This window comes from Corylus avellana, chromosome ca5, assembly GCF_901000735.1.
Source record: "Corylus avellana chromosome ca5, CavTom2PMs-1.0".
In the NCBI taxonomy this organism is placed as follows: Eukaryota; Viridiplantae; Streptophyta; class Magnoliopsida; order Fagales; family Betulaceae; genus Corylus; species Corylus avellana.
In genome coordinates, this window is record NC_081545.1 from 18,846,752 (window position 1) to 18,873,351 (window position 26,600).

The following is a 26,600-nucleotide window of genomic DNA, read 5'->3' on the forward strand; positions in this document are numbered from 1 at the left end:
TTCTCCATGATAGAGAACCTTCTTGAAAGGATTTCGCATGATGCTGATGTCAAAGGTGTTTTACCAGCTATCAGTTCAGAGGGCAGAGATCAAATGGTTGCGGCTGTTGAAATATTCCAGACATCATTCTTGGCTCTTTGCTTGAGTTGCCTATCGGATCTTGTGAATTCCATATTTCCTGTGTCCAGCCGTGGAAGTGTTCGCTCCAAAGAACAGATCTCAAAGATTATATCACGCATTCAGGAAGAGATCGAAGCTGTTCAGTTGGACGGGCATTTGACCCTTCTTGTCTTGCATGAAATTGGCAAGGCTTTGATCCAGCTTGCACAACGTGCTGAGTACCAGGTAGTTCTTTTGTTTACTTGTGGAAAACAGATATGACTAATGGAAGTAGATGTTTTTCTAATGGGTAGTATTGTGCATGTACTTGTGAAGTTTGTGTCTCTCATTGATAAAGTATAAAGAAAAATAGTAGTTAATATACATAAGTAGACCCAAGCCCATTAGCTTAAGCTTTTGGGTTAGAAGTTGTGTCCTAATATGTATATTAATTTAGTCTTTGTTGACTCTCTTGATGTTTCTCTCTCTAACAACTAGTGTCAGAGTTTATGATTAGCTTACGCTGCTGCTGATATGAGTGTCGTTTCTCTTGGAGTACGCATAACACTTTGTGCGAGGGGAAGTTTGGGTCAATGTGGAAGAAACTCACAAGTGAGGGGAGATTTGTTGTGTATCTACTTGTGAAGTTTGTGTTCCACATTGATAAAGTATAAAAAAAAGAGAGTAGTTAATATACATTAGTGGACCCAAGCCCATTAGCTTCAGCTTTTAGGCTAGAAGTGGTGTCCTAATATTTATATTAATTTACTCTTTGTTGACTTCCTTGGTGTTTCTCTCCCCAACAAGTAGGATGCCTGAAGTTTCATTTTCATTTGGGGAATTCATTAAGGATAGGAGCCGCTAAATATTTGGATTTGTGTGTTAAAAAAGAAGTGTGTTTGGCATAATCATGTTGATATTTAGGTGGCTGTTCTGTTGTGCCTTACATGGACTACTTGGAAATAGGGTAATAGTTGGACTTTTGAGGGGATGGAACGTATGGTTTTATTTCTTAAAAACTGTTTTGAGAGGACTGCATGGTGGGGTGTCTGCTCTTACAGCTTTGTATTCTAATTCTTTTTTTATTTCATTGATTGTTTGAATTTCAGATTGCAAGTCGTTATGGGACTTTCTTGTACACTCACTCTGTATTAGATTGTATTATTTTGGCAATAAAATTTTATTACTTATATAAAAAAAAAAGACATGACATGGTAAAATAATGCACCTATGCATTACTAATAGGTTGTGCGTGCTGGAAATTTTATATTACAAGTTTCATTTTTCTTTTTGGTCCTCCTGATTTACAAGGTTTTTTTTTTATTATTTTATTATTTTTTATGTTTATTAAAAGAAGAACTAATTTTGTGATCTTGTACCTCTTTAATTGCTGCCATATGAACTTATAGCCATCTTCAATTTACAGATGTTGACTTGAAAATCGTGTGCCATTTTTTATTTTTTATGTTTATTAAAAGAACTAATTTTGTGATCTTGTAGCTCTTTAATTGCTGCCATATGAACTTATATCCATCTTCAATTTATAGATGTTGACTTGAAAATCATTTGCCAGCAACTCAAGTTTTGCTTTTTGTCATCATGCTAATTGAATTCACTGAGTTCATATGGGAAAGACCAAATGACCCTGATATCTTATAATTTGCCTGCCTGTAAGTGCGAATTACTTTAGCTGCTCAGCATTTTGTTTATGATGCATACACTTAAATATCCTGTCAAACGGCAAAACAGTCTGAAACTGAGAAAACTATCATTTTTTAGCTCATTTTCTTCAAAATAACCCTCCTCTGCCCCCCACCCACCCCCCTCAAAACTAGTGTAAATATGTGTATTGAGGAGTAAAACATCGAGATATGATGCCAGCCTATATGCTCTTGGATATGGGCCATGTTCAGGGAAGGAACTAAAAATTTAATTTTTTATTTCTTTTTTTATTTTTTTAATTTTTTTTTTTAGCAAATTTAATTTGGAAGTTTTTTTTTGTCTCCACCCACCCCCCCCAACATCATTCCTATGGAACTATGGTTTTGACAAATAAACTCATAGGACTATAATTTATTTATTTTTTTGTGTGTGTGTGTGAATGATATATGAAAATTTTACTGGTTATATTAAATTTTAGAAACTTATGCAGAACATCTTTGTGTATAAGTCAACTTCAATAGTGTCTGAATTTTGTTCATAAATGAATACATTCCGACAGATATCCACTGGTCCTGAAGCGCGTCAAGTAAGTGGTCCAGCAACTGCCGCCCAACTCAAGAACTTCACATTATGTCAACATCTACAAGAAATTCATACACGCATATCATCAATGGTTACAGGACTTCCCAGCATTGCTGCAGATGTGTTGTCTCCCTCGTTAGGTGCAGTATATGGGGTTGCCTGTGACTCGGTGACATCCTTGTTCCAAGCAATGCTTGAACGGCTTGAGTCTTGCATCTTGCAAATTCATGACCAAAAGTTTGGTGCGCTTGGAATGGATGCTGCAATGGACAACAGTGCATCACCTTACATGGAGGAGTTGCAGAAGTGCATTCTTCACTTCCGTAGTGAGTTCCTATCTAGGCTGCTGCCTTCCGCAACAAATGCTAGGGCTGTAGGGACGGAAACCATTTGCACTCGCCTTGTTAGGAATATGGCTTCACGGGTCCTAATATTCTTTATCAGGCATGCTTCTCTTGTTAGACCCCTTTCAGAATCAGGCAAGCTTAGGATGGCCAGAGACATGGCTGAGCTGGAGTTAGCTGTGGGTCAGAATTTGTTCCCAGTGGAGCAACTTGGTGCACCATACCGAGCCCTTCGAGCATTCCGACCCCTTATTTTCTTAGAAACATCTCAACTGGGAGATTCTCCTCTTCTTCAAGATTTGCCACTAAGTGTAATACTTCACCATCTTTACTCCAGAGGCCCTGACGCATTGCAGTCACCACTGCAAAGAAACAAACTTGCACCTCTGCAGTATTCCTTGTGGCTAGATTCTCAAGGTGAGGATCAGATCTGGAAAGGTATCAAGGCAACTCTGGATGATTATGCTGCAAATGTTAGGGTCAGAGGAGACAAGGAGTTTAGCCCTGTATATCCTCTTATGCTTCGATTAGGATCGTCTATGACCAGGAATACTCCAGCGTCCCAAAAGCCTTGATATATAGTATACCTATTTTAAAATCATTCTCAAACCAGAAATGGTGTTCGCCAGGTTTTTGCTTTTAGGTTAGATGTTGCAGTTGGAAATTGTTGCCGAAACTTCACAAAAGACCATTCTGGTTCAGGTGGCAACTTTGAGGTACACAAATTTTTAGCCAACCCTTTTGGTTTTTTTTTTTTGTTTTTTGTTTCTTATTTTGATTTCTTTTACAGCATAACTTACACTCTGTTTTGCCATTCTTAATTAAGTATTTTATTTTATTTTTAGTAGGTTCATACTTGATGGCTGGATCCGCAGAATGGCTGCATAGAATTCATTTGTATCTAGTCTAGAATATTTTTCGAGTTTGGTTATTGTATTCATTGTTTCACCTACATGTCATCCTTCCATTTGTGGTCATAATGTACCCTAATTTTTGTGTAAAATATAAAAGTGTTCTTTATTTTTTTTTTCCTGTTTCTATTTCACCAGTTTCTTTTATCATCATACTATTACAGAAACTTTGTGACAGATCTCATGTAATAGTTACACTAAGGACATTCTTTTTTAAATAAAAACGAACATCTTCAACATTCTGATCGTGGGATGTTGCTGCATCAGTTCGCTTTATATTTTCCAATGCAAATCATTTTCTCACATCTGCTCATGAATAGGATAATTGAAAAGAGTAATGTTACACACTTCCGACGTGGTAGTGAAAATCACTATTAGATTTTGGATGGATCACTATTGAATTTTTGATTCAATGATGATTTTTACTTACAAAAACTATTATAAAAAAAAACATTTACAAAGTGATGTGGGGCCTCATGTGGCACAATATCATTGAGAATGAGATAAATTCAAAATTTGTGAAACTTAATCATGTTGTGTTACATCACTTTGTAAAAGCTTTTTCTGTAAGCCTAACATTTCTCTTGAAGAAATGGTAATTTAGCAAAGGACTTGTAGTACTGTTTTTTTTTCGAATCAGCTATTGAGGTTTCGCTGATTGGCTATGATTTAGAGCCATGAACACATAGTAAAAGTCAAGTAACTTATACGCATCATTTAAGAAATGTTGTAGGGAGTGGAGCAGATGTTTCAGGGACATCTGGGTGTATTATATCCATTATAGTAGCGATGTCAAAGGTTTTAATTGATCATTGGAGGGATTCATTTTGGTATTAGCAATCAACACCCAGCAGAAGGCTTGTAAACTAAGCTCAGATAGATTCTTAGTTTATTTAATAAATGAGTTGATCGTAAACACAAATTTTGAGCTTGATTAATAAATGAGCCAAGTTCTTGTTTATACTTGTGAACATAGCTTGTATAAGGGTACTAGCACATATACCTAACGATCTTTAGAGAATCAAATTATTTTTTGTTTTCTTATTCAAATACATTTGACAATTATTTCATTATGTGAGAGGAGAGGGAAGGGAGAATATATGGTTTTCATAGGATTATAATAAGCCACTGTAGCTACCCAATAGTTTAGGGAAGTTCTAGGGGGTTTGTTGTAGGTGCGTTTTTATAGTTTTTTTATTTGAAATTTTTCCTATATGAAGGGAGGGAACAAGCTATAGGGTGTTTATTGTTAGTGCTCTAAACTTGATTTAAGTCGTTAAGTTGGTTTATATATATATTAACAAAAATAGGTTACATATATGTGTATATTAATTTTCATTTTGGATTTGTTGTAGGAAGACTACCCACTTTTCGGTTTTTTGATTCCTTCAACCCTTTCTTTATTTAGGATCCATTTAGGTTTGTGATTTCAAAAAGTATGATTTAAAAATAACGATTTAAAAATGTGCAATTTGAAAACGTGATTTTTAAAAACGCAATTATATGTTTGGGAAAATCGCAGTTTGACCTTTAAAATCGCATGCAGTTTAGCATTTTAAAATTCTGCATTTTTAAAAAAGCATATTCTTATTTGTGATTTGAAAAGGCAAATTTTCTGCGTTTTCAAATTACAATATTTTAAAAACTCATTCCCAAGCAACTTATTTTCTACAATTTGGTTTTAAATTGCTTGTCTATGAAATCCTAATGCCAAACGTACCCTTACTAAAAAAAAAAAAAAACAAATTTAGCAAACAAAAACCAACAATCAATAAAAGTCCAATTAGGAATATATTCCAAGACGAAAATCTTGCTGCTCGAATTCCTCACAGCCAGTTGAAGTTGTGTATCAAATCTACCATGAGTAATTATCAAGCATAAAGCTACAATTAATCTCTGCCAAAATTCTCTTTGGGAAAATCTTCTCTACTCACTCACATCGGTCAACAGAAGTTGACTTTTTGGTTGACAAAATTCATCGAGGGTTCTTAGCCTCCAGATCACCCAAATCATAGTGCCCCACGTGGCCAAATCATAGTGCCCCACGTGGCACACTATGATTTGAAACAGGGAGGGTGTCGACAGCCAGCGCCAAAATTTTAGATTTTTTGATGTGACAATTGCGGCTACCGGATTCATACTGCCTTGTGTGACACACTCTCTTAATTAATTAAATCATTTTCAGACTAATTAATTAATTAAACAAACAATTATTATAACTAGTAATATTTTTTATTTTCAGTTTAATCGTAAACCTACAAAGAGGGAGGTGTAATCATATGCGCTAGTATCCATTTAACCAGCAAATTAAATTCTAGTCTTGACTGAATTTTCTGACAACATTGTATATGCACGAGTTAAGGTATATATGAGTTGAGAAAATTTGACTTTCTATGTTGTGTGTTTGACTAAATACAAATGTTCTTTCCTTGGAAATTATTCTCTTCCTATATCATATCAACGTGAGAAAATTCTTGATTGATTGACATTAAGCATGAATTATAAGCTTTTGGGATTGTGGTTGAAGACCATTAATTAGAACCCGACCACGTTAATTGTTTATGTTGGGTCATGAACTAGCTTACTATTTATTGAGCAGTCCTTGGGCCCAGCCAGAGGAGGCCCAAGTCCGAGACCTACTCTAAAGGCCCAAGTCCGAGACCTAATCAAGTGATCCGAGACGAGACCTACTCATGTTATCCGAGACCACCAATCCGAGGCAACCCCTAGCCGAGACCATAAAGTCCGAGAATAACTCAGGACATTTAAGTCTCAGTAAAAGGAATAACTCTGATATCTTAAAAAGATTATGAAGTTGATCTTCTGATCTCAAGTCGCTTAAATCGTGGAAAAACTAACAGACATGATCTTTTCATTCAAATGTTTGTTTAGCCGATATCAAGGGATAAGATTCCTTAATAAGTGGGAAATCAAATTTCCTCCAATGCCTATAAATACAAGTCATATGATCAAAGCAAAGGTAATCATAACTCTCATAATTTGAGCTCTGTAGTTGTTACTGTTATCCTTTCCCATTCTGACTTAGGCATCGGAGTGCTCACGCCGGCTCACCCCCGGTCACTTCGATCCTTCTTTCTTCTTTGTTGTGCAGTCAAATTGTTCGGGTGTTGGTCCAACTCAAGCTCGGCAAGCGTGCCACGTCATCTTTTGGAAAACTGTGTATCAACAGTTTGGCGCCGTCTGTGGGAACTTCGATTTTCATCAGTTCTCTACTAATCTAAAATGGTGACTACCCGTTCCACTGCTGCAGCCTCCAACGTACCACCACCATCCGATCTAGCCGAATTCATGAAGCAGATGTCTGAATCTATGAAGGTTCTGAAAAAGCAGAATGAAGACCTGGCTGCAAGGCTCACAGCTGCTGAAGGCCGGAATAGCCAGAGGGATCAAGAGCGAGCACGAAGGCGTGAAGAACGGCGTGAGAAGGAAAGGCGAAGGGAGATTCGTGATGGGAAGCGAACTGCAGGTTCCCATCGCGATGAGGAAGCAAGTTCAGTCCAAGCTAGCCATCATACTACTGTCCAGAATGAGGAGCATCGTGAGCAGCAGAACCCAGAGAGGTCTCAGCATACTAGGCCTCGAAGGGAGCAATTTCAGGGGCGAAATGAGCCCAGATGAGTGCTGACATGGAAGATTTAAAGAAGAAGTACGAAGAACTAACTCGCAGGCTGGCTGAAAAGGATGGAAAAACTCCTGCTTCGGGGCTTATGGATAACACCGATCTGCCTTTCACTGACCGAGTGTTAAGTTTCCCTTTGCCTGAAAACTTCAAGATGCCTCGCGTCAAGGAGTTTAACGGTAGTGGCGACCCTTCTGAACATATGGAAAGCGTCCGTGTTCACTTTTCCCTTCATAGGTTTCCAGATGAAATAGCATGCAGAACCTTTCCTCTTACGCTGGAAGGAGTTGCTCAGGACTGGTTTGCCAGATTGCCTGCCAAGTCGATAGATAGTTTCAAAGAACTTGGAAGTCTCTTTTTAAGCCAATTCCTGGCTACCAAGAAGAGAAGGAAGCACTCGGCTTGCTTACTGTCATTACGTCAAGGGAAGGAAGAAAGCCTGAAGGATTTCATGCATAGGTTCAATAAAGAAAAATTGTTAGTGGATAATCCGGGGGATCAAACGGTATTATCTGCATTATGGCATGGAGTCAGGCCAAACGGGCCTCTAATGGCCGAAGTATCAAAAAGTTCTACAGAAATAACTCTTCCCGAGTTTATCGCCAAAACAGAAGAGTATATTAATCAGGAGGAAATGATTAAGGCTCTCACGAAAGGTCAAGAGGAAGAAGACCGGGAGAAGGAGGATGCCAAAAAGGAAGAGGACGCCAAAAAGGAGCCACCTATAGCGTCCGCTCCGAAGGAAGAAAGGTTTCAGAAGAGAGTAGTAAAGAAGACTGTACCATCAGTCCCAAAGACAGAACCCCGGCGACGTGAAGATCGAAGGTTCACACCTTTGAATACCAGGGTCAACGAAGTGTTTATGGAAATCAGAAGAGACCCAGCTTTCAGGTGGCCAAGTAAGTTGCGGGGTGATCCGAGGAAGCGAGATCGGACGAAGTTCTGCGAGTACCACAATGATCACGGACATTTGACGGAAGACTGCATAACCTTGCGGCAGGAAATTGAAACTTTCATTAGAAATGGAAGGCTGGTAAGATTCCTAGCAGGGGAAAGGAACCAAGGAGCGGTGCACCAACAGCCTCTCCTATTAGATGGAAACCGAGCTGAAAGGGCACGGGAGCCGAGACGTGATCGGGATGATGGTCCTAGAGAAGATCCGAGACCCCCTCGGGATCAAGGAGTAGTAGGAGAAATCCATACTATTGCCGGAGGAATAGCTGGTGGAGGACAGTCTAATTCGGCCAGGAAAGCCCATGCTAGGAAGACACAGGCCGAGGAAGTCTTTACAGTGCAGAGACCGTCCAAAGTTGCAAAAAAGGATTCAGTGATCTTTTCTTTCTCTGAAGAGGACGCTAGGGGGGTAATGCAGCCCCATGATAATCCGCTAGTAGTAACTGTAACAGTGGCCAACCATATGATCCACAGAATTCTGGTGGACAATGGAAGCTCGCCTGATATACTGTACTGGCCAGTTTTTAAACAAATGGGTATCGATCGTGACAGGATCACACCATTTAGCTCTCCCCTGGTTGGATTTGCAGGAGAGCAGGTCCAGCCGATTGGTCTTATTTCACTCCCTGTAACGGCAGGAACAGCACCTAGCAAAAAACTGTGATGATAGATTTTTTGGTTATTGACCGACCAGGTTCCAACAATGCCATTTGTTGTGCAAATTTATTTAACTCGCAAGTGCACGAATCAATTGTAGTTAATGGATTGCAAGTGCGAGGTCGAACCCACAGGGAATTGTATTCTTGAAAGCAATTTTAAATCTAAATTAATTAAACCCTAATCTAGTTCCAAATTTTTGAGAGATTTTTTTGTTTGAATGAAAAAGCAAAAGCATGAACAATTTAAAGGGATTAAAATCTTATGACGAAGCACTAAGGTTTCGGAATCCGCACTCACAAATTCATAACAACATAATTTCATGATCTATAATATTCTCCAAAGTTCTCACATATAAATCTTAAGTTTGTTTTACTATTGCTTCAAAGAATTAATCAAAAGATCCCATGTATCCATTCATAACCCGAATCACAAAAGAAATCCAATATTCGATCAAATCATTAACTGTATCCGTAAATCACAAGAAAATATCCAATCTTTATCAAAACATCAATTGTATCCAGAGAATAAATCACAGGGAAATCCAATTTTTAACAAAGAAAACCAAGCAATCAATTATATTGAATAATCTTAAATCATCAAGTGTATCCTTGAATCACAAAAGATATCCAAGAGTTATTCAATCCAATTGATTAGAAGTAAAACAATAGAGCAATTAAACCATTAAATTGGAAAATATTACATACATGAAACAAAGTTGCTAATCATAAGTGAGGCTTCATCTTCAACCTTAGTTGAAGGTTTAGCCTCTCATGTTATTGAAAGACAAAACAAAATTGATTGAATTCATAATGTAAAATCGAGTACTTACAAATAAGAATCACAAAGCAGAGATTCAAAAGTTAGGAAAACCTTAAACTCTCTTCTTTCTCCTCTGCAATCTTCAAATTCGTAGCCCCCTCAACTAATCTGATAATTCCCTATTTATAGACCTAAAACTTAGGGTTTTACAAGTTGAAATCGGATACAATTCGTCCAGGTTTGTACCATTTAATTACGGGACGATTTTGGAATAGTAAACGTCCGAATTAGAAAATCCTATTTCACAATGAATTGTAGTATTTTGAGTTAGCTTTCCAACGCCACTTGAATCACCTCAATCGGATATGTGAGCGAAAAGTTATGGTCAAAATACTGAGACGTGTAGAATCTGAATTTGAATCCAATTCGAAATTTTATCCAATCTTATCCTTAATCCGATTTACCCATTTCTTGGATTTGGTTAAACTTAACCACATCATCTAGGTCTTCTCAAAGTATGTTTTCTTCCAAAAAGTAGTTTTTCTTCAACACCTACAAAATACTAAAAACACAAAACTAACACAGAACATCAGATAATAACACAGCTAAAGGATTAACACAAGTAAATTAAGGGGTCCAAATATGCAATACTTGGCACACATCAAACACCCCCAAACTTAACTTTTGCTAGTCCCTTAGCAAAACAAAACGAAAAATAGAATGAAAACAAAACAAAACAAAACATAAATCCTCTTTCGTGGGAGAGACGATTGCATTTAGCATATGCAACAAGCCTTTTAAACCCCTAGGCATCCCTAGTGGACGAGTGAAGTCTCGTGAGGGCTTAACAGGAATGATACCCACAAACATTGTAGTACTATGTTGTTAACAAGAAAGAAGTTTCACATAAAACATGGTTCTTATTTATGAGCAAATTTAAAAAGACAAACACCATCATCACTATCAAAAGGAAATCCAGAATCAAATCACTCATAAATGAACAATTTAGACTTCATATGTTCTGAAATGTGTAAAGTGTAATTAGCATACAATCATGAAGCTTTCAGCTTAAACTCAAGACAAGTTCTATAAAATTTGTAAGAATCCCTAACAGATGAAACAACCAAGGCAAGATATGCAATTTTTTTTTTTTTTAACAGACTTTGTAGTGTCTAACTCCCTTAAGCTTTCTAATTGACCCATGTAACAAGTGTTAGGCCAAAAACTTGATGTGCAAATTTATTTAAGTCGCAAGTGCACGAATCAATTGTAGTTTAATGGATTGCAAGTGCAAGGTCGATCCCACAAAGAATTGTATTTTTGAAAGAGCAATTTATATCTAAACTAATTAAATCCTAATCTAGTTCCAAAAGGGTTTTGATTTTTGAGTTTTGAAACATAAACTAAATAAAATAAGTAAATCTAAGGATAAAGGTACTAAGGTTTGGGAATTCACACTCACCAAATCATAACAACATGCTTTATGTTCATCAATATTAATCCGAAGTTCTCACAAATTAAATCATAGATATGTTTTACTATGCTTCAAAGAATTAATCAAAACCATCCCATGTATCCATTCATTGACCAAATTACAAAAGGAATCCAAATTCAATTGAAACACTAGATGTATCCGTAGAACAAATCACAAGGGATATCCAATTTTTATGAGTTAAAAGCCAAGCAATCAATCATATGAAATTATCTCAAATCATCACAAGTATCCTTGAATCACAAGAGATATCCAAGAATCAATCCATACAATTGATTAAAAGTAAAACAATTGAAATAAAAAACCCAATAAAATCAGAATAATAAAAACTTACATAAAAGTGATGTTGTTCTTCATCGGTGAGGCTTCATCCCCAACCTTAGTTGGGAATTTAGCTCCACATAAAAATAAAATCTAAACCTAAACCTAAACCTAAACCTAAAGAAAAACTAAACAAAAGAATTTTGCTCTCTGGGATTGTGTATCTTTTCTTGAATACAAAGAAGTCTATTTATAGGCTTAGGGAAGTCCTAGAAGCCCAAGTAAACCTAGATAATTCGGAAGTCTGTCTCCCAGTCAAAATAGAAGTCTGAAATCGGAATAGGATTCGTCCAGATTTGTGTCCTTTAATTGCGGGGCGATTTTGACATAGTAACTGTACGAATTTCGAAAATCCTATTTCACAACAAATTGTAGTATTTTGAGCTAGCGTTCCAATTCCGTTTGAATCACTTCAATCCGATATTTGAGCGGAGAGTTATGGTCAAAATACTAAGACGTGTGCAGAATCTGAATTTGAATCCGATCCGAAATCTTATCCAATCTGAACGTTAATCTGATTTAACCTTTCCTTAGATTTGGTTAGACTTAACCACACAATCTAGGTCTTCTCAAAGTATGCTTTCTTCCAAACTTCGCATTTTTCCCTTTAAAGTTGCAGTTTTTCTTCAATGACCTACAAAACACTAAAAACACAAAACTAACACAAAATATTAAATAACGACACAGCTAAAGGATTAACTAATGTAAATAAAGGGGTCCAAATATGCAATATTTGGCACTTATCACCATTGTCGGTAGACCTGCTTTGAATAAGTTAAAGGCTATAACTTCGACATACCACTTGGTGATGAAGTTCCCGACGGAAGAAGGGATCGGAGAAGTAAAGGGAGATCAAATCCAGGCGAGAAGATGTTATAATACGTCTCTCAAGAGGGTCTCGGATCCGACTCCTATTGTAATTGGTACAGTAGGTGGGAACAACAGAAATGACCCGAAGGGGGAACCAGCTGAACCTCTGGAGGATGTGGTAATAAGCGGGGACAAGACTTTGAAGATTGGGACGCAGCTCAGTCCCAGAATCTGAGACGGCCTTATCATTTTCCTAAGAAGAAATTTAGAAGTTTTTGCGTGGACTCACGAAGATATGCTAGGAATTGATCCTGAAGACATCCTCCACCAGCTAAATGTGGATCCAGGTGTGAAACCGGTGAAGCAAAAAAGAAGAAAATTCGCCCCTGAACGGAATGTAGCCATAGCAGAAGAAGAAGTGGAGAAACTTCTCAAGGCACGTTTCATCGAAGAAGTATATTATCCCGACTGGTTGGCCAATGTAGTATTGGTCAAAAAGTCCAATGGAAAGTGGAGGATGTGCGTGGATTTCACTGACCTCAATAAGGCCTGCCCAAAAGATAGTTTTCCATTACCTCGCATCGATGCATTGGTGGACTCAACAGCTGGATATGGTTTACTCAGCTTCATGGACGCCTTCTTTGGGTACAACCAGATATACATGCATCCTGAAGACCGTGAGAAAACTACGTTCATAACTGACCGAGGCCTGTACTGTTATAAAGTCATGCCCTTCGGTTTGAAGAACGCAGGGGCAACATACCAGAGGCTGGTAAATAAGATGTTCCAAGACCAGATCGGACGCAATATGGAAGTATACGTTGACGACATGCTAGTCAAGAGTGTGTTGCCACAGGACCACATACTCGACTTGCAAGAGACGTTCGCAACCTTGAAGAAGTACGGGATGAAGTTAAATCCCTCAAAGTGTGCATTCGGAGTTTCATCAGGAAAGTTCCTTGGTTACATGGTGTCCAGCCGAGGAATAGAGGCCAATCCTGAAAAAATACAAGCTGTCTTGGATATGCAATCTCCAAGAAACTTGAAACAGCTCCAGCAATTGACAGGAAGGATAGTGGCACTAAATCGGTTCATTTCACGATCAACCGATAAGTGTCTTCCGTTTTTTAAAGTCTTGCGAAAGGCCTTTGAATGGACAGACGAATGCGAAGAAGCCTTCGGACAGCTGAAAGAATACCTGATGAGCCCGCCTTTGCTGAGCCAGACAATACCTGGGGAGGTACTATATTTGTATTTAGCCGTATCCCGAACGGCTATCAGTGCGGCATTAATTCGAGAAGAAGAGGGAGCTCAAAAGCCCGTATACTTCACAAGTAGGGCTTTGAGAGGCACTAAAGAAAGGTATCCCCAAATGGAAAAATTGGCTTTCGCCTTGGTTATAGCATCCAGGAAGCTCCGACCCTACTTCCAAGCTCATACTATCAGGGTGTTGACTGAATACCCTCTAAAGAAAGTACTAAGAAAGCTAGATCTTTCGGGAAGATTAGCCAATTGGGCTATTGAACTAGGGGAATTCGACATCGAGTTTCTCCCTCGGAATTCTCTCAAGGGCCAGGCACTGGCTGATTTTCTGGCAGAATTCACTAATTTGCCAGACATCACCAGTTGGCCAAGAGATGAGACTTGGGTAATCTACGTAGATGGATCATCTACAAAGAAGCATGGTGGAGCTGGAATAGTAATGATTACTCCCGATGGGGAAGAATTATGTAGTTCATTGAAGTTGAAGTTCAAGACCACAAATAACGAGGCCGAGTACGAGGCAGTTTTGGCAGGACTCGGTTTAGCTCTTGAAATGGGAGCCGAATTTGTAGAAATACGGAGTGACTCCCAAGTCGTTGTAGGACACATTCAAGGGAAATTTGAAGCCAAGGGAGATAAGATGAAGTTGTACTTATCTAAGGTGCAAGATTTGCAAGCTTTATTTAAGAAGTTTAGCATTGTGAAAATTCCGAGACCAGTGAATGAAAAAGCAGACCAGTTGGCCCAAATTGCCTCAACAGCCAGTGAAGAAATTGAATCCGAGACTCCTATCCAAATTCTTCCACAATCATCAGTTACCGAGGTGGTGTCGGTCTTGGCAGCCGAGACCATACCTAATTGGCAACTAGAAATCATGGAATACCTGGAAAGAGGAGTACTTCCTTCAGATAGAAAGCTTGCTACCCGGTTGAAGGTGAGAGCCAAAAGGTTTACAATGATAAATGGAGTCCTTTACAAAAGGGGTTTCACGTTGCCACTCTTAAAATGTGTTTCGAAGGATGAAGGAGATTATATCCTTAGAGAGATCCATGAAGGGGTCTGTGGAAGCCATTCTGGGGCCAGAATATTGGCGCATAAAGCAGTCCGAGCAGGTTTTTATTGGCCCAACATGAGTCGAGACTCGGCAAATATAGTCAGAAATTGTGACAAGTGCCAGCGATTCGCGAATATCACTCATCAACCTTCTGAAGACTTGAGTGCAATATCCTCACCCTGGCCCTTCTCCCAATGGGGGGTAGATATAGTAGGACCACTGCCTCGGAGCAGGGGAGGTGTGCGGTTCGCAGTTGTTGCTGTAGATTATTTCACCAAGTGGGCAGAGGTTGAAGCCTTGGTAAATATCACGGCTAAGGCAATAGAGCGATTTTTATGGAAGAATATTGTATGTCGGTATGGCATTCCCCATGCTTTTATCACAGATAATGGCAAGCAGTTTGACTGCGAGTCATTCCGAGCCTGGTGTGCCCAGCTACGAAGAAGAAATTATTACTCGTCCCCAGGGCACCCCCAGGCAAATGGGCAGGTAGAGGCTACCAACAAAACAATTTTTAAGATCTTGAAGAAGAAGCTGAATGATCGGAAAGGGAACTGGGCAGAAGACCTTCCAGAAGTATTATGGGCATATAGAACAACCAAGAGAATTCCAACCGAAGAAACACCGTATGCCTTAGCATTCGGAACTGAGGCAGTCATTCCAGCTGAGGTAGGCACAGGCAGCTATCGCGTAGAGACCTTTCGATCCGAAACTAATAACGAGGGGTTACAACTGCACTTGGATTTGCTACAAGAGAAGCGGAATCAAGCCCAAGTGGCTATGGCAGCGTATCAGGCAAGAGTGACTCGTTATTTCAACAAAAAGGTCAAGCCTCGGAGCTTCAAAGTTGGAGATATGGTTCTACGTAAAGCTACTTTGGCAACCAAGGACCCAGCTGAGGGAAAGCTGTCTCCTAATTGGGAAGGACCTTATAGGGTGATTGAGTGCAAAAGAGCAGGAGCATACCACTTGGAAGATTCCAAAGGTAAGGCTCTTCCGAGGCCTTGGAATGCTGAGCACCTTAAAAAGTACTATGTCTAAAATGCTGCGATATGTAATTTGTTTGTCATTTCATTACTTTATTTTAATGAATAAAAGTATCTCGGAGTTATGCAGCATATAAGGTTCATTTGTAACCCAGACTCAGAAACCTCAAAAAAGAACTCTCCGAGACCTAACTCGGAGTAGCATAATAGAACTCTCCGAGACCTAACTCGGAGAAGCATAACTATGGGTAAAAAAAAAAAAAAACCCTAACAAAACTCCCGAGATTTGACTCGGAGTAGGAACCAAACTCTCCGAGATTTGACTCGGAGTAGGAATCAAACTCTCCGAGATTTGACTACCAAACTCTCCGAGATTTGACTCGGAGTAGGAACCAAACTCTCCGAGATTTGACTCGGAGTAGGAATCAAACTCTCCGAGATTTGACTCGGAGTAGGAACCAAACTCTCCGAGACCTGGCTCGGAGCAGGAATCCGACTCTCCAAGACATAACTCGGAGAAATATGGTTGTAAGATTCTTTTAATTACCTTAGGCGACAAACAAATATCAAGTTGTCTCTTCAAAATCCATATAAACGCAAAAAACTCATTTCATTAAGAAACTTGAGATATGTACAAAAGCTATCAAATGGTATTACATCATTCTGCCTTAGGGGCAGAAGCAAGATTAATATCGGGAGCCTCGGCAGATACGGACTCGACAGAGTCGGCCTCGGATCGGGTATCATCAGGATCAGGCTCGGCACCTTGGCAATGTTGGTCTGAGAAAGGGTCAAAGAAAAATTCTTTGATCCCTGCTGCATCAGGCATTTGTTCTTGGCCTAGGTTGACCAGTTGAGCCATAGCAGCATCCGAACAAGGAATATCCTCGATCTTTACCCTGTTGAGGTCTATCTTTCGGGCTGAGTCTTTAGCCCATTCTCGAAAGGTTTCAAAACCGAGGATGAGCCCGTCGGCCCAAGCAGAATTTCGAACCAATGAGGCAAAAGATAACTGGCGTAAATAATTTGCGGCACGACTTTTAGCCTCCCTCAGTTGAGCCCTCACCTGAACATATTTGCCTTTGAAGAACTTTAGTTTCTCCTCGGCAATCACTTTGGCTTCATTCGCTCTCACCACCAAGTTTTTCTGGCCCAAGATTTCAGCCTGAGCCAACTCTAGCTGATCCGAGACCCCCGTATGCGCTTCTCCCAGTTGGTTCAGGTCCTCTTTTATAATAGAATTGTCTTCCTGGAGTCGGTTTATTTTCGCTTGAAGACCCTCAATCTCAGCTGCCAACTCTGTGGCCTTGGACTCAGCCCTTGCTCGAGCCGCGGCCGCCTCGGAAGTTTCGGCCTCCATTATTGACTGTTGATGGCCCGAGAGCAGCAGCTCTTCATCTTGCTTAGCCACTACCTCCTTTAGCCTAGCATTTTCGGCTTCCAGATCAGTGACTAAGCTTTGGAGAATGTTAGTTTTTGTGGCCGAGTCGTTAGCTACCTTTCGGAAGTAGCAATACAAAACCAACGACCTCATAACACCCTGAGACAGGGATTGTGTCAGTATACATATATGAAAAAAAAAAAAAAAAAAAAAAAAAGGAGAAAGGTAGTACACTTACAGTAAGCTGGAAAAAAATCATCTGCTCTGTCATGCCCTGAGCAGAGATGTCACGTTCCATTACCAGACTCTCGTGCGGAATTAGGTCCACCAACGCTAAGAAAGGGTTACCCTTCAGGTCACCACTAAAGTCTGCCAGACGTCTGCCGACAGTCCAATCTACTCCTTGAGGTCTGATTGCCGAAGCGGAAGAAGATGAGGTCTCGGCAGTAGACTCCATCTCTTTAGCCGAGGCCTTCTCGGTAACCTTCGTGACAGGAGTCGGCGTCCGAGCCCTAGTAGATGTAGGACCGTGGACTTCCAGTTCAGCCTCGTCAATGGGGGAAAGAAGTCGAGCTCCTTCGACAGCTGCAGTTGGCCCCTCAGTCCTCTCACACACCATCTCCACGGAGCTATCCGAGTGCTCCACCAACTCTATATCATCCAAAATATGTTGGATATTGGAGCCCAGAGGTTGGAGCGAAAGAGATTTGATAGGGATTGCAGTCCGAGCCTCAACTCCATCCGAGGCCAAGGGAGTGGCATTTAATGGGCGTGCTGGGACAGGTTTGTTTGCCAGAAAGGCCTCAACTTCGGCAACCGGCTTCACCACAGGCCTAGGAGCAGCCTTTCGCCTAGGAGCAGCCTTTCGCCTAGCAGCCAGCAAGCTGGCAAACTGATCCTGTACCTTCACTTCTGCTGCTTTTACCAGCTTCCTCTTCTTAGGTTGAGGGGCCTCGGGTTTGACAGATTCCACGGGCTCATCGACCAAGCATAGAGCCCTAGCTGCCCGAGGAGGAGGGTTAAGTTTTTTGGCCCTCGTATCCATTTTCAATGGCCCTGTGGTTCGGAGTTGCGGAACAGCAAGTGGATCCACTCTCCCACTTATCTTCAAAGCTCCACCGGTTTGGAGTGGTAGATTCTTCTGCTTAGGTGACTCGATTAATTTACCTTTACCTTTATCGAGTCTGGGCTTCTTCGGAGTAGCCCCCCGGGTATTAGCAGCCGGAGGATCTGAGATAATGAGTTTTGGGTCTTGGGTAATTACAGAAGCAAGTCTCCTTTTGCCTCCGCCGACACCTCCTTCTACTGCAACGAGGCCTCTCCCCTCCGTGGCCGTACTCATTAGCAGTGAATAACTCAGTAGATTTTCATGTTTTCGAGTCCACCCTAAAACGTTGTTCACACGCTTCTGCTCGTGGTCGGTGAGGATTGGCTCTTTAGAAGCGTTCCCAGCAGGAACACTGGTTTCCCGAGGCACTCTTGGACCCTGGGCAACCTCAGTCAGATGGAATTCCCATTGGCCCGTTGCGAAAAAATATTTTCCCTTCCACGCATGGTTGCTGGAATACTTTCCATCTACATGGACGAATTTACCCCGTCGGGACTGAAAGTTGTACAAGCCATCGCACTTCGGGTTTTTCTGGAGCCGATATACCCATAAAAATTCTCGGGCAGTAAGGTGGTGTCCCGGTCCGAGCGCTAAGGGCCACAGTAGCACACAGGCGTAGATAAGTCTCCAGGCGTTGGGCACAATTTGGTGGGGAGCCAGATTCAGATAGCTCAGCAACTCTCGAATGATCGGCAGAAAGGGTAAGCGGAAACCAGCACGGAACATCGTTTCGTACAGACAAACTTCGTGCGCATCAGAGCGCACTATGGCACCCATCCGTTCATCATCGAATCGCAGCTTTACGGATTTGGGGATAAAGCACTCCTCCCGAATTCTGGCTTCATCAGCCTTAGTTAACAACGGCCGCCAGCAGGCTGGGTAGGTGTTGCCGCCGAGGCCGTCGGATCCTGATCCCTCATCTCCAGACATGGTATATAGAAAAAGAAAAAGCTTTCGAAGAACGAAGAGAAAGCAGGAAGCTAGAACTCGAGCGAGAGACGGAGAGAATGGAAGAAGGAAAAGAGGACCATTGCGCTTTAATAAGACCGCCTCGGTAACATGCACATTAAATGCGCCGTATGGAGCAGGCCTCGGCAAGCGACACGTGGACAAACTTTATGACTAAGTTCAATATACCGATGAGGCCTCGGAATACCAACCGACGCTGCCTGAAAATTTTGAAATTTAAATATTCCCTCTGAAATTTGAATTTCAAAATTTTTGCCGCCTTATTAATCCGAGACGGAGTTGGAGAAACATTAACTATCTCGGAATTTCTTTCAATAAAAGCTGGCCTCGGTTCATTCCATCAAGACATGAAATTTCTTTAGTTCTACAAACTTCGAAATTGGGGGCTAACTGTTGGGTCATGAACTAGCTTACTATTTATTGAGCAGTCCTTGGGCCCAGCCAGAGGAGGCCCAAGTCCGAGACCTACTCTAAAGGCCCAAGTCTGAGACCTAATCAAGTGATCCGAGATGAGACCTACTCATGTTATCTGAGACCACCAATCCGAGGCAACCCCTAGCCGAGACCATAAAGTCCGAGAATAACTCAGGACATTTAAGTCTCAGTAAAAGGAATAACTCTGATATCTTAAAAAAGATTATGAAGTTGATCCTCTGATCTCAAGTCGCTTAAATCGTGGAAAAACTAACAGACATGATCTTTTCATTCAAATGTTTGTTTAGCCGATATCAAGGGATAAGATTCCTTAATAAGTGGAAAATCAAATTTCCTCCAATGCCTATAAATACAAGTCATATGATCAAAGCAAAGGTAATCACAACTCTCATAATTTGAGCTCTGTAGTTGTTACTGTTATCCTTTCCCATTCTGACTTAGGCATCAGAGTGCTCACGCCGGCTCACCCCCGGTCACTTCGATCCTTCTTTCTTCTTTGTTGTGCAGTCAAATTGTTCGGGTGTTGGTCCAACTCAAGCTCGGCAAGCGTGCCACGTCATCTTTTGGAAAACTGTGCTTCAACAGTTTATTTTTGTCTTGTCTCATCATTTCTTCATTACGCACAAAATTTTGTATCTTCGCATTCTTTAGGTTAAGAATGATCAAAAATGCAATTTTAAACCAAATCACAGAAAATATATCGTTTGGCAATGCATTTTTAAAAAAACTTCAATTTGAAAACGTATCGCAATCAATGAGGTGATTTTAAAGGCTAATTTGTAATTTTAAAGGTTAAATTGCGATTTTTTACAAACATTTAATTATGTTTTCAAAAATTACATTTTTCAAATCATAAACCTAAACGGACTTTAAAAATTGTGGTTGAAGACCATTAATTAGAGCCTGACCACGTTAATTGTTTGTTTTTGTTCTCTCTCATCGTTTCTTCATTACGCACAACATTTTGTATCTTCACATTCTGTCGGTTAAGAAATGATTAAAAGTGCAATTTCAAACCAAATCACAGAAAATATATCGTTTGACAATGCATTTTTAAAAACTTACAATTTGAAAACGCAAAAATGACTATGGTGATTTTAAAGATTAAATTGCGATTTTACCGAACGTTTAACTATGTTTTAAAAAATCGAGTTTTCAAATCGTAAACCTAAACAGACCCTAAATAATATAGAGCCGTCAGAGCAGACCCTCCAAGTCATTCAAAATGCATGGTAGAGATGCACCAATAGAGTGAGAGCTTATTGCATGTAACATGGGGTTTGATATATGCACTTTAGCTTCCTCCTTTTGTTTAAATACTATATTATTTCGTTGTCATGTCAACATGCATGTCACTGCAGGAAGGAGAAGAAGCATTCGTGTTACATTATTTTAATTTATTTGAATCGTAATTATCTGCGTGCCCCCAATGTCCTTCTACATCCTATATATATATATATATATATATATATAAACTGAAAAAACCATCCTCTAGAATTGACCAACATCTACATCTTCCATATATGTAAATACAAAGCTCAGAATTTCTCCTTGATGGGTCATATATAGCTTGAGAGATAGAAAGATTGGTAGGTCTATATGGATTCCTACTGATAATGCTTTTTAATTTGCATAATCGATCAACATCATTTTCAGCATCTTTATGTCTTTTGATTTGTTCTTTTCCCACTGAAAAAACCATCCTCTAGAATTGACCAACATCTACATCTTCCATATATGTAAATACAAACCTCAGAATTTCCCTTGATGGGTCATATATAGCTTGAGAGATAGAAAGATTGGTAGGTCTATATGGATTCCTGCTGATAATGCTTTTTAATTTGCATAATCGATCAACATCATTTTCAGCATCTTTATGTCTTTTGATTTGTTCTTTTCCCACCAAACTCAAACATATCTACTTCAATATTACAATAGATATAGATATATATATATTTATAGGAGATCTTTGAATCCTCCGCTACAGCAAAAGAAGGTGGGGGGGTTGATTCCTAGGCGCCAGTTGTACTACTTTTGAAACCATGGGGAAGAAAATAAGTCAATCACCCGTAAAAATATCAAGAAATGAGAAGCAACTCCACAGCTTGATACAGGTTTTAAGGCCAAAGGTCTACATCACAGACACCTCAAGCTTCAAGAGGCTTGTTCAACAACTCACTGGCAATCTCACTTCCTCATCATCACCCCATCATCATCATCCTATTAAACCTGATGATCATGATCATCATCATCATCCTCGTGTGGTTGAGAATGTTTCAATCACAGACCACACCAAGGAGGAAAGCAGCAGCATGGAATTACCATCCTCCTTTGCATCTCCGGATGATTCTTCTCATCAAATAGCCTTTGAAGATCATTCAACCCTGAACCCTCCTCCTGATCATCTTGATCATGATCAAGTGGATATCATGGCTTATCAGGATCTTGAGTCCTGGCTTTTAGAAATGGAACCATTTCCTTTCTACCATGATTATGCTCAGATGTTTGAGCAGGAGGTCAGCATATATGACTATGAGTTATCCGGCCTAATATGAGATCATGTATATATATATATGTGTGTGTGTGTTATATGTATTCTTCCTTCTCAAATTCCTAAGAATAGAAATTCATATTAATGTGTAAATATTGTATGCTCTTTGAGATCCATGGTTGCTTTGAAATGGTATGACAGAATCATGCATGTTTCTGAATTCTCAGGGATGCTAATTTGCCTTGAGTTTATAATATTGTTCACTAAGAAATTTATGGGTCAAGGAAGTTGTCATGTTGTGCAGCTTCTAAAAAAAAGTAACCGATTAGGGGCGGAACTACGTGGGGGCTAGAGGGGCCGAGGCCCCATGTTTCCCCAAAATTTTTAAAAAATGTTCTTAAAATTTTTTTAAAATTAGAACATGCCCTCTCAAATTTTTTTTATTTTTTACTTTTGCCCCCAAAACAATAAATGCTTGTTCCGCCCCTAGAGGACATGAGGATGAGATTATAATTTCTATTGACACTGTTGAAGTTTCAAAGTCCACAGCAAACGCTTGTATGGGAAGAAGAACAATTTGGTATTAGAATTTGCCTTGATGATGAGGTGATTTGGAATGTAGAGCATGCTATTATTTTCGAACAACAAACTATTTAATCTTGACAGTTTAGGCTATCCGTTAAGTTTTTTCGTTTGTTTGGACGAAAATTATGTCACATGCATCGGGCTTTGACTTTTTAGCTCCAAAACTCCCAAAAATGCCATGAGATAAAGGGGTTAAAAAAAATGGGAAAAAAAAAAAAAAAACTCAAACAACAAATTTAAGAAAAAAGAAAACCAAAAAAGGGTTAAATATAAAAGTACAAATAATAATAATAAAAAAATGGCCATAGCATAAGGACGGAACCAAGAATTTTTATCGACATGGGCCAAAACATGAATTAAAAATATATTTAAATAGGGGACCAAGTACTTGATGAGAAATATATTCAAATTAAAGACTATATATATATATATATATATTATTCATTCGATGTTAAGAAAATATAAACAAAATAAAAAATAAAAAATAATTATTCTTTAATATAACTCAATTTCCAATTCAATCCCGGAATGTAAAGTGTATTAAAACTTTTCAGAGATAAACATTATACATAGTCATGCGACACAAATGTAAAGCATATTAAAACTTAAAATTTTTGTACTGTTTTTTATCGTCCAAGACCAAGCTTTGGACTGCCTTTTTAATGGGCCCGGGGCTGAACTAATAACGTTTGGTCCAAATTCACATTTTAAAGTATATTAAAATTTTCAAAACTGAGGGTCACCCTAACCCGTCTGCATGTAGTACTTCCGTTTCTGCCATATAGTGAATGCATGTGGTTTGAAGAGAAAGAAGTATGAAAACCTTTAGGACCAGTGTCAGAATATTTATAATAAACTAGATGATATATATTTTGGATTAGGACTAAATATATTCCTTTTATGATAGATACTACACTATTTCAAGAAAACAAAGATCATTGAGAACAGTTGTAATTAGGTGACCGGCCCATCCCAGCTTGAGTATAGTTTTTAGTTTTTATTTTATATATATATATATAAAAGGTATAGTTAGTTCTGTTATACTTTCCTACAACTTTTTCTTTTATACTATTACTTATTTACCCTAAAAACTAATTATTACAGCTGTAATAAACTCAAAAATATCATTGTAGAAACATATCACATCGATAATGTGTATTGCTGCAATAGTTAGCTTTGGTCTAATACACCTAAATCCTATTTATTGATCACTCCCTCTTCAATCCACGTGTGCAACATCTGAGTACCCTTTATCTATTAAACAGACTACACTGACACACACTGACCTGTATCTCAATGTAGAAATATATAATACAACATATGAAAGAAAGCGAAAGCAGAAAAAGAAGACTCGTGATTATTAGGGTTACATCTTAATATATCTTACATAAAACAAAAGATGTTCCTACTTATAGGAAAAAAGGTCGGGGTAAATAAGATAATCTAAACTAAATAAGGAAGAGAATCAATGATAAATCTAAAAAGAAAGTAAAATTATGCTAACATGGAAAATATATAGGAAATATTTTAACATCTCTTCTCAAAACTCGAGCCGGAAAGAAAGGGAATTGAATGTATATATATATTGTTGAAATTAGATCCGATGCGGTCGACACTAAAATCTGAGCATTTATTAAGAGAGAGTGCAGAATAAGAAAAGAGTCTTTTATACACGTGAACAGTATTTTTTTGTTGTAAATGTGTTGGTGATTTGTTATAACCAGTTAGAGTTAGTTGTTAGTAGTTAGAAGACTTGTTAAACTTATAAATACTTCTTCATGTATCTTGAAACAGATTGAATTCAATATATCAATGAATTGATTCACTCTCTATTTTCCTCTCTGTTTTTCCACTTGTTTTTGAGTTTTCTTCTTCTTTTCTTGCATTCCTTTTGTTACGAATTGCAAGATTTGACATGGTATCAGAGCCATAATCACAATTGTGATTCTTTTTTTCAAATTTTCAGTTCATTTTCAATGGCAGAACTTCCATCGTCTTCTGCTCACCCACGTCCTCCTTCAGAATTTTCGATTTCTATGGAAAACCAACCTCCAACCAGTCACACTCGTCCAAACAATTTGGAAGAGAATCCTCCAAACAATTTCTTTAATCCTTTTGCAAACACTCGCCCCATTGACCCTTCAAGCCCTTTGTTTCTCCACAGTGGTGATAATCCAGGAATTTTACTAGTTCCTCAGCCATTGTCAAGAGAAAACTACAGCACCTGGAGCCGTTCAATGCTTGTTGCTTTGAGTGCAAAGAACAAGATGTGTTTCATTGACGGTTCTTTTCCTAAACCTTCAGTATTTGAGAGTTATTACAATGCATGGGTTCGTTGTAATGATCTTGTAGTCTCATGGATTCTTAACTCTGTTTCCAAGGAGATTTATTCTACTGTCATCTACATTACTTCTGCTGAAGTTATGTGGCAAGATCGATACTCTCAAAGAAATGGTCCTCGTGTTTTTTAGTTGCAGAAAGCCATTTCCGCTGTCACTCAGGAAAATTCCTCTGTAAGTCAATACTTTACTCGTATTAAGGCTCTCTAGGAAGAACTCAATAACTATAGACCTATTTCTATATGCAATTGTTGCAATTGTGGTCGTATGAAGTCCATTCTTGAGCTCTATAGCCAAGAAAAAGTTCTGCAATTTTTGATGGGTCTGAATGATTCTTTTTCAACTGTTAGAGCACAGATTTTGCTAACAGACCCTCTTCCACCCATCAATAAGGTTTTTTCTCTTATTATTTAAGAGGAAAAACAAAGGGAAATAACTATCAATTCCCTTAGTCATGATACCTCTGCCCTCATGACTAGAACCCCTATCCCTAACTCTGTTGCATCTCCTATGCCCCATCCTGTTGCCTCACCCATATGCCATTCCCATGATCATGCTGCCTACATGACCAAAGCCACTTCATCAGGGCCTAGGTTTTCTAAGCAGAACTTTAAGAAGGATCGCCCCATATGCTCTCATTGTGGACTATCAGGTCATACTGTTGAAAAATGTTACAAGGTCCATGGTTTTCCACCAGGGTTTAAATTCACCCGAAGCAAACCAAATTTTTCTGCTCCACATTCATCAAATCAAGTGCAGGGAACTGATTTGACTAAAGTTCAGCAATTGAATAATCCTCCTCTGGCCATGATCTCTGAGCAGTGTCAGCAATTGATGGAATTGCTAAAACAATACCCCATCCAATCCCCTCAATCTTTTGCTGCAAATTCAGTTGCTAGCATAGCAGGTTATCTCCATCCTCTTAATCCAAAATTTTCTGTTTTTTCTGCTTCATTTGCTAATGTTGTACCACATTTCACACAAAAACACATTTCTTGGATTATAGATACTGGTGCAACTGGCCACATGATTAGTTGTCCATCCCTTTTTACCTCTATTACTGCTATAGTTTCAACACATGTAAAGTTACCAAATGGATCTATAGCTTCTGTCATACACATAGGCATTGTCAAACTTTCAGACAATCTTACATTGACTGAAGTTTTGTGTGTTCCATCTTTTACCTTCAATCTCATTTCAGCTAGCAAACTTATTAAAAATCTAAGATGTTGTCTCATCTTCTTTGCTGGATATTGTTTTATACAGAATCTGTACCATTGGAGAACGATTGGGGTGGGTAAGGAAGAAGCTGGTTTATTTGTTTTGCTGCAAGAAGACAAGGTCTCTGCTCACACCCAAGCTGCGCCATTTCCTTCATTTCAACAACATGCTTCCTATAATTCCATCAAACAGCCGTCACATGATGTTTGGCACTATAGACTAGGGCACCCTTCCATTTCTAGAATAAGGCTATTACAAAAACATGTTCCTGAAATTTCTTGTACATCTACTAGCATTTGTTCCATTTGTCCAATGGCCAAACAACATAAACTTCCTTTTTCAGTCAGCACTTCTGTTTCTTTGTTACCATTTGATCTCATTCATTGTGATATTTGGGGTCCTATGGCCACCAACTCAATAAATGGTTCTGTTTTCTTTCTTACAATTGTGGATGACTATTCAAGATTTACTTGGGTTCATTTGATGCAACACAAATCTCAAACTAGTTCTATTATAAAATCATTCATTCAACTT

The 26,600-nt window shown here is 39.1% G+C and overlaps 2 protein-coding genes across 2 annotated transcripts in view; one reads left to right on the plus strand and one right to left on the minus strand.

Moving 5' to 3' along the window:
- LOC132183335 (GDSL esterase/lipase At4g10955) overlaps window positions 1–26,600 on the minus strand; it is a 36,655-nt gene that overhangs the window by 2,157 nt on the left and 7,898 nt on the right. The gene's annotated exons all lie outside the window — the stretch shown is intronic.
- On the plus strand, window positions 7–3,716 carry LOC132181211 (conserved oligomeric Golgi complex subunit 5-like). Its single transcript, XM_059594329.1, has 3 exons — window positions 7–345; window positions 2,321–3,403; window positions 3,536–3,716. The coding sequence occupies exons 1-2, from the start codon at window positions 7–9 to the stop codon at window positions 3,260–3,262; spliced, it is 1,281 nt and encodes a 426-aa protein (XP_059450312.1). The 3' UTR covers window positions 3,263–3,403; window positions 3,536–3,716.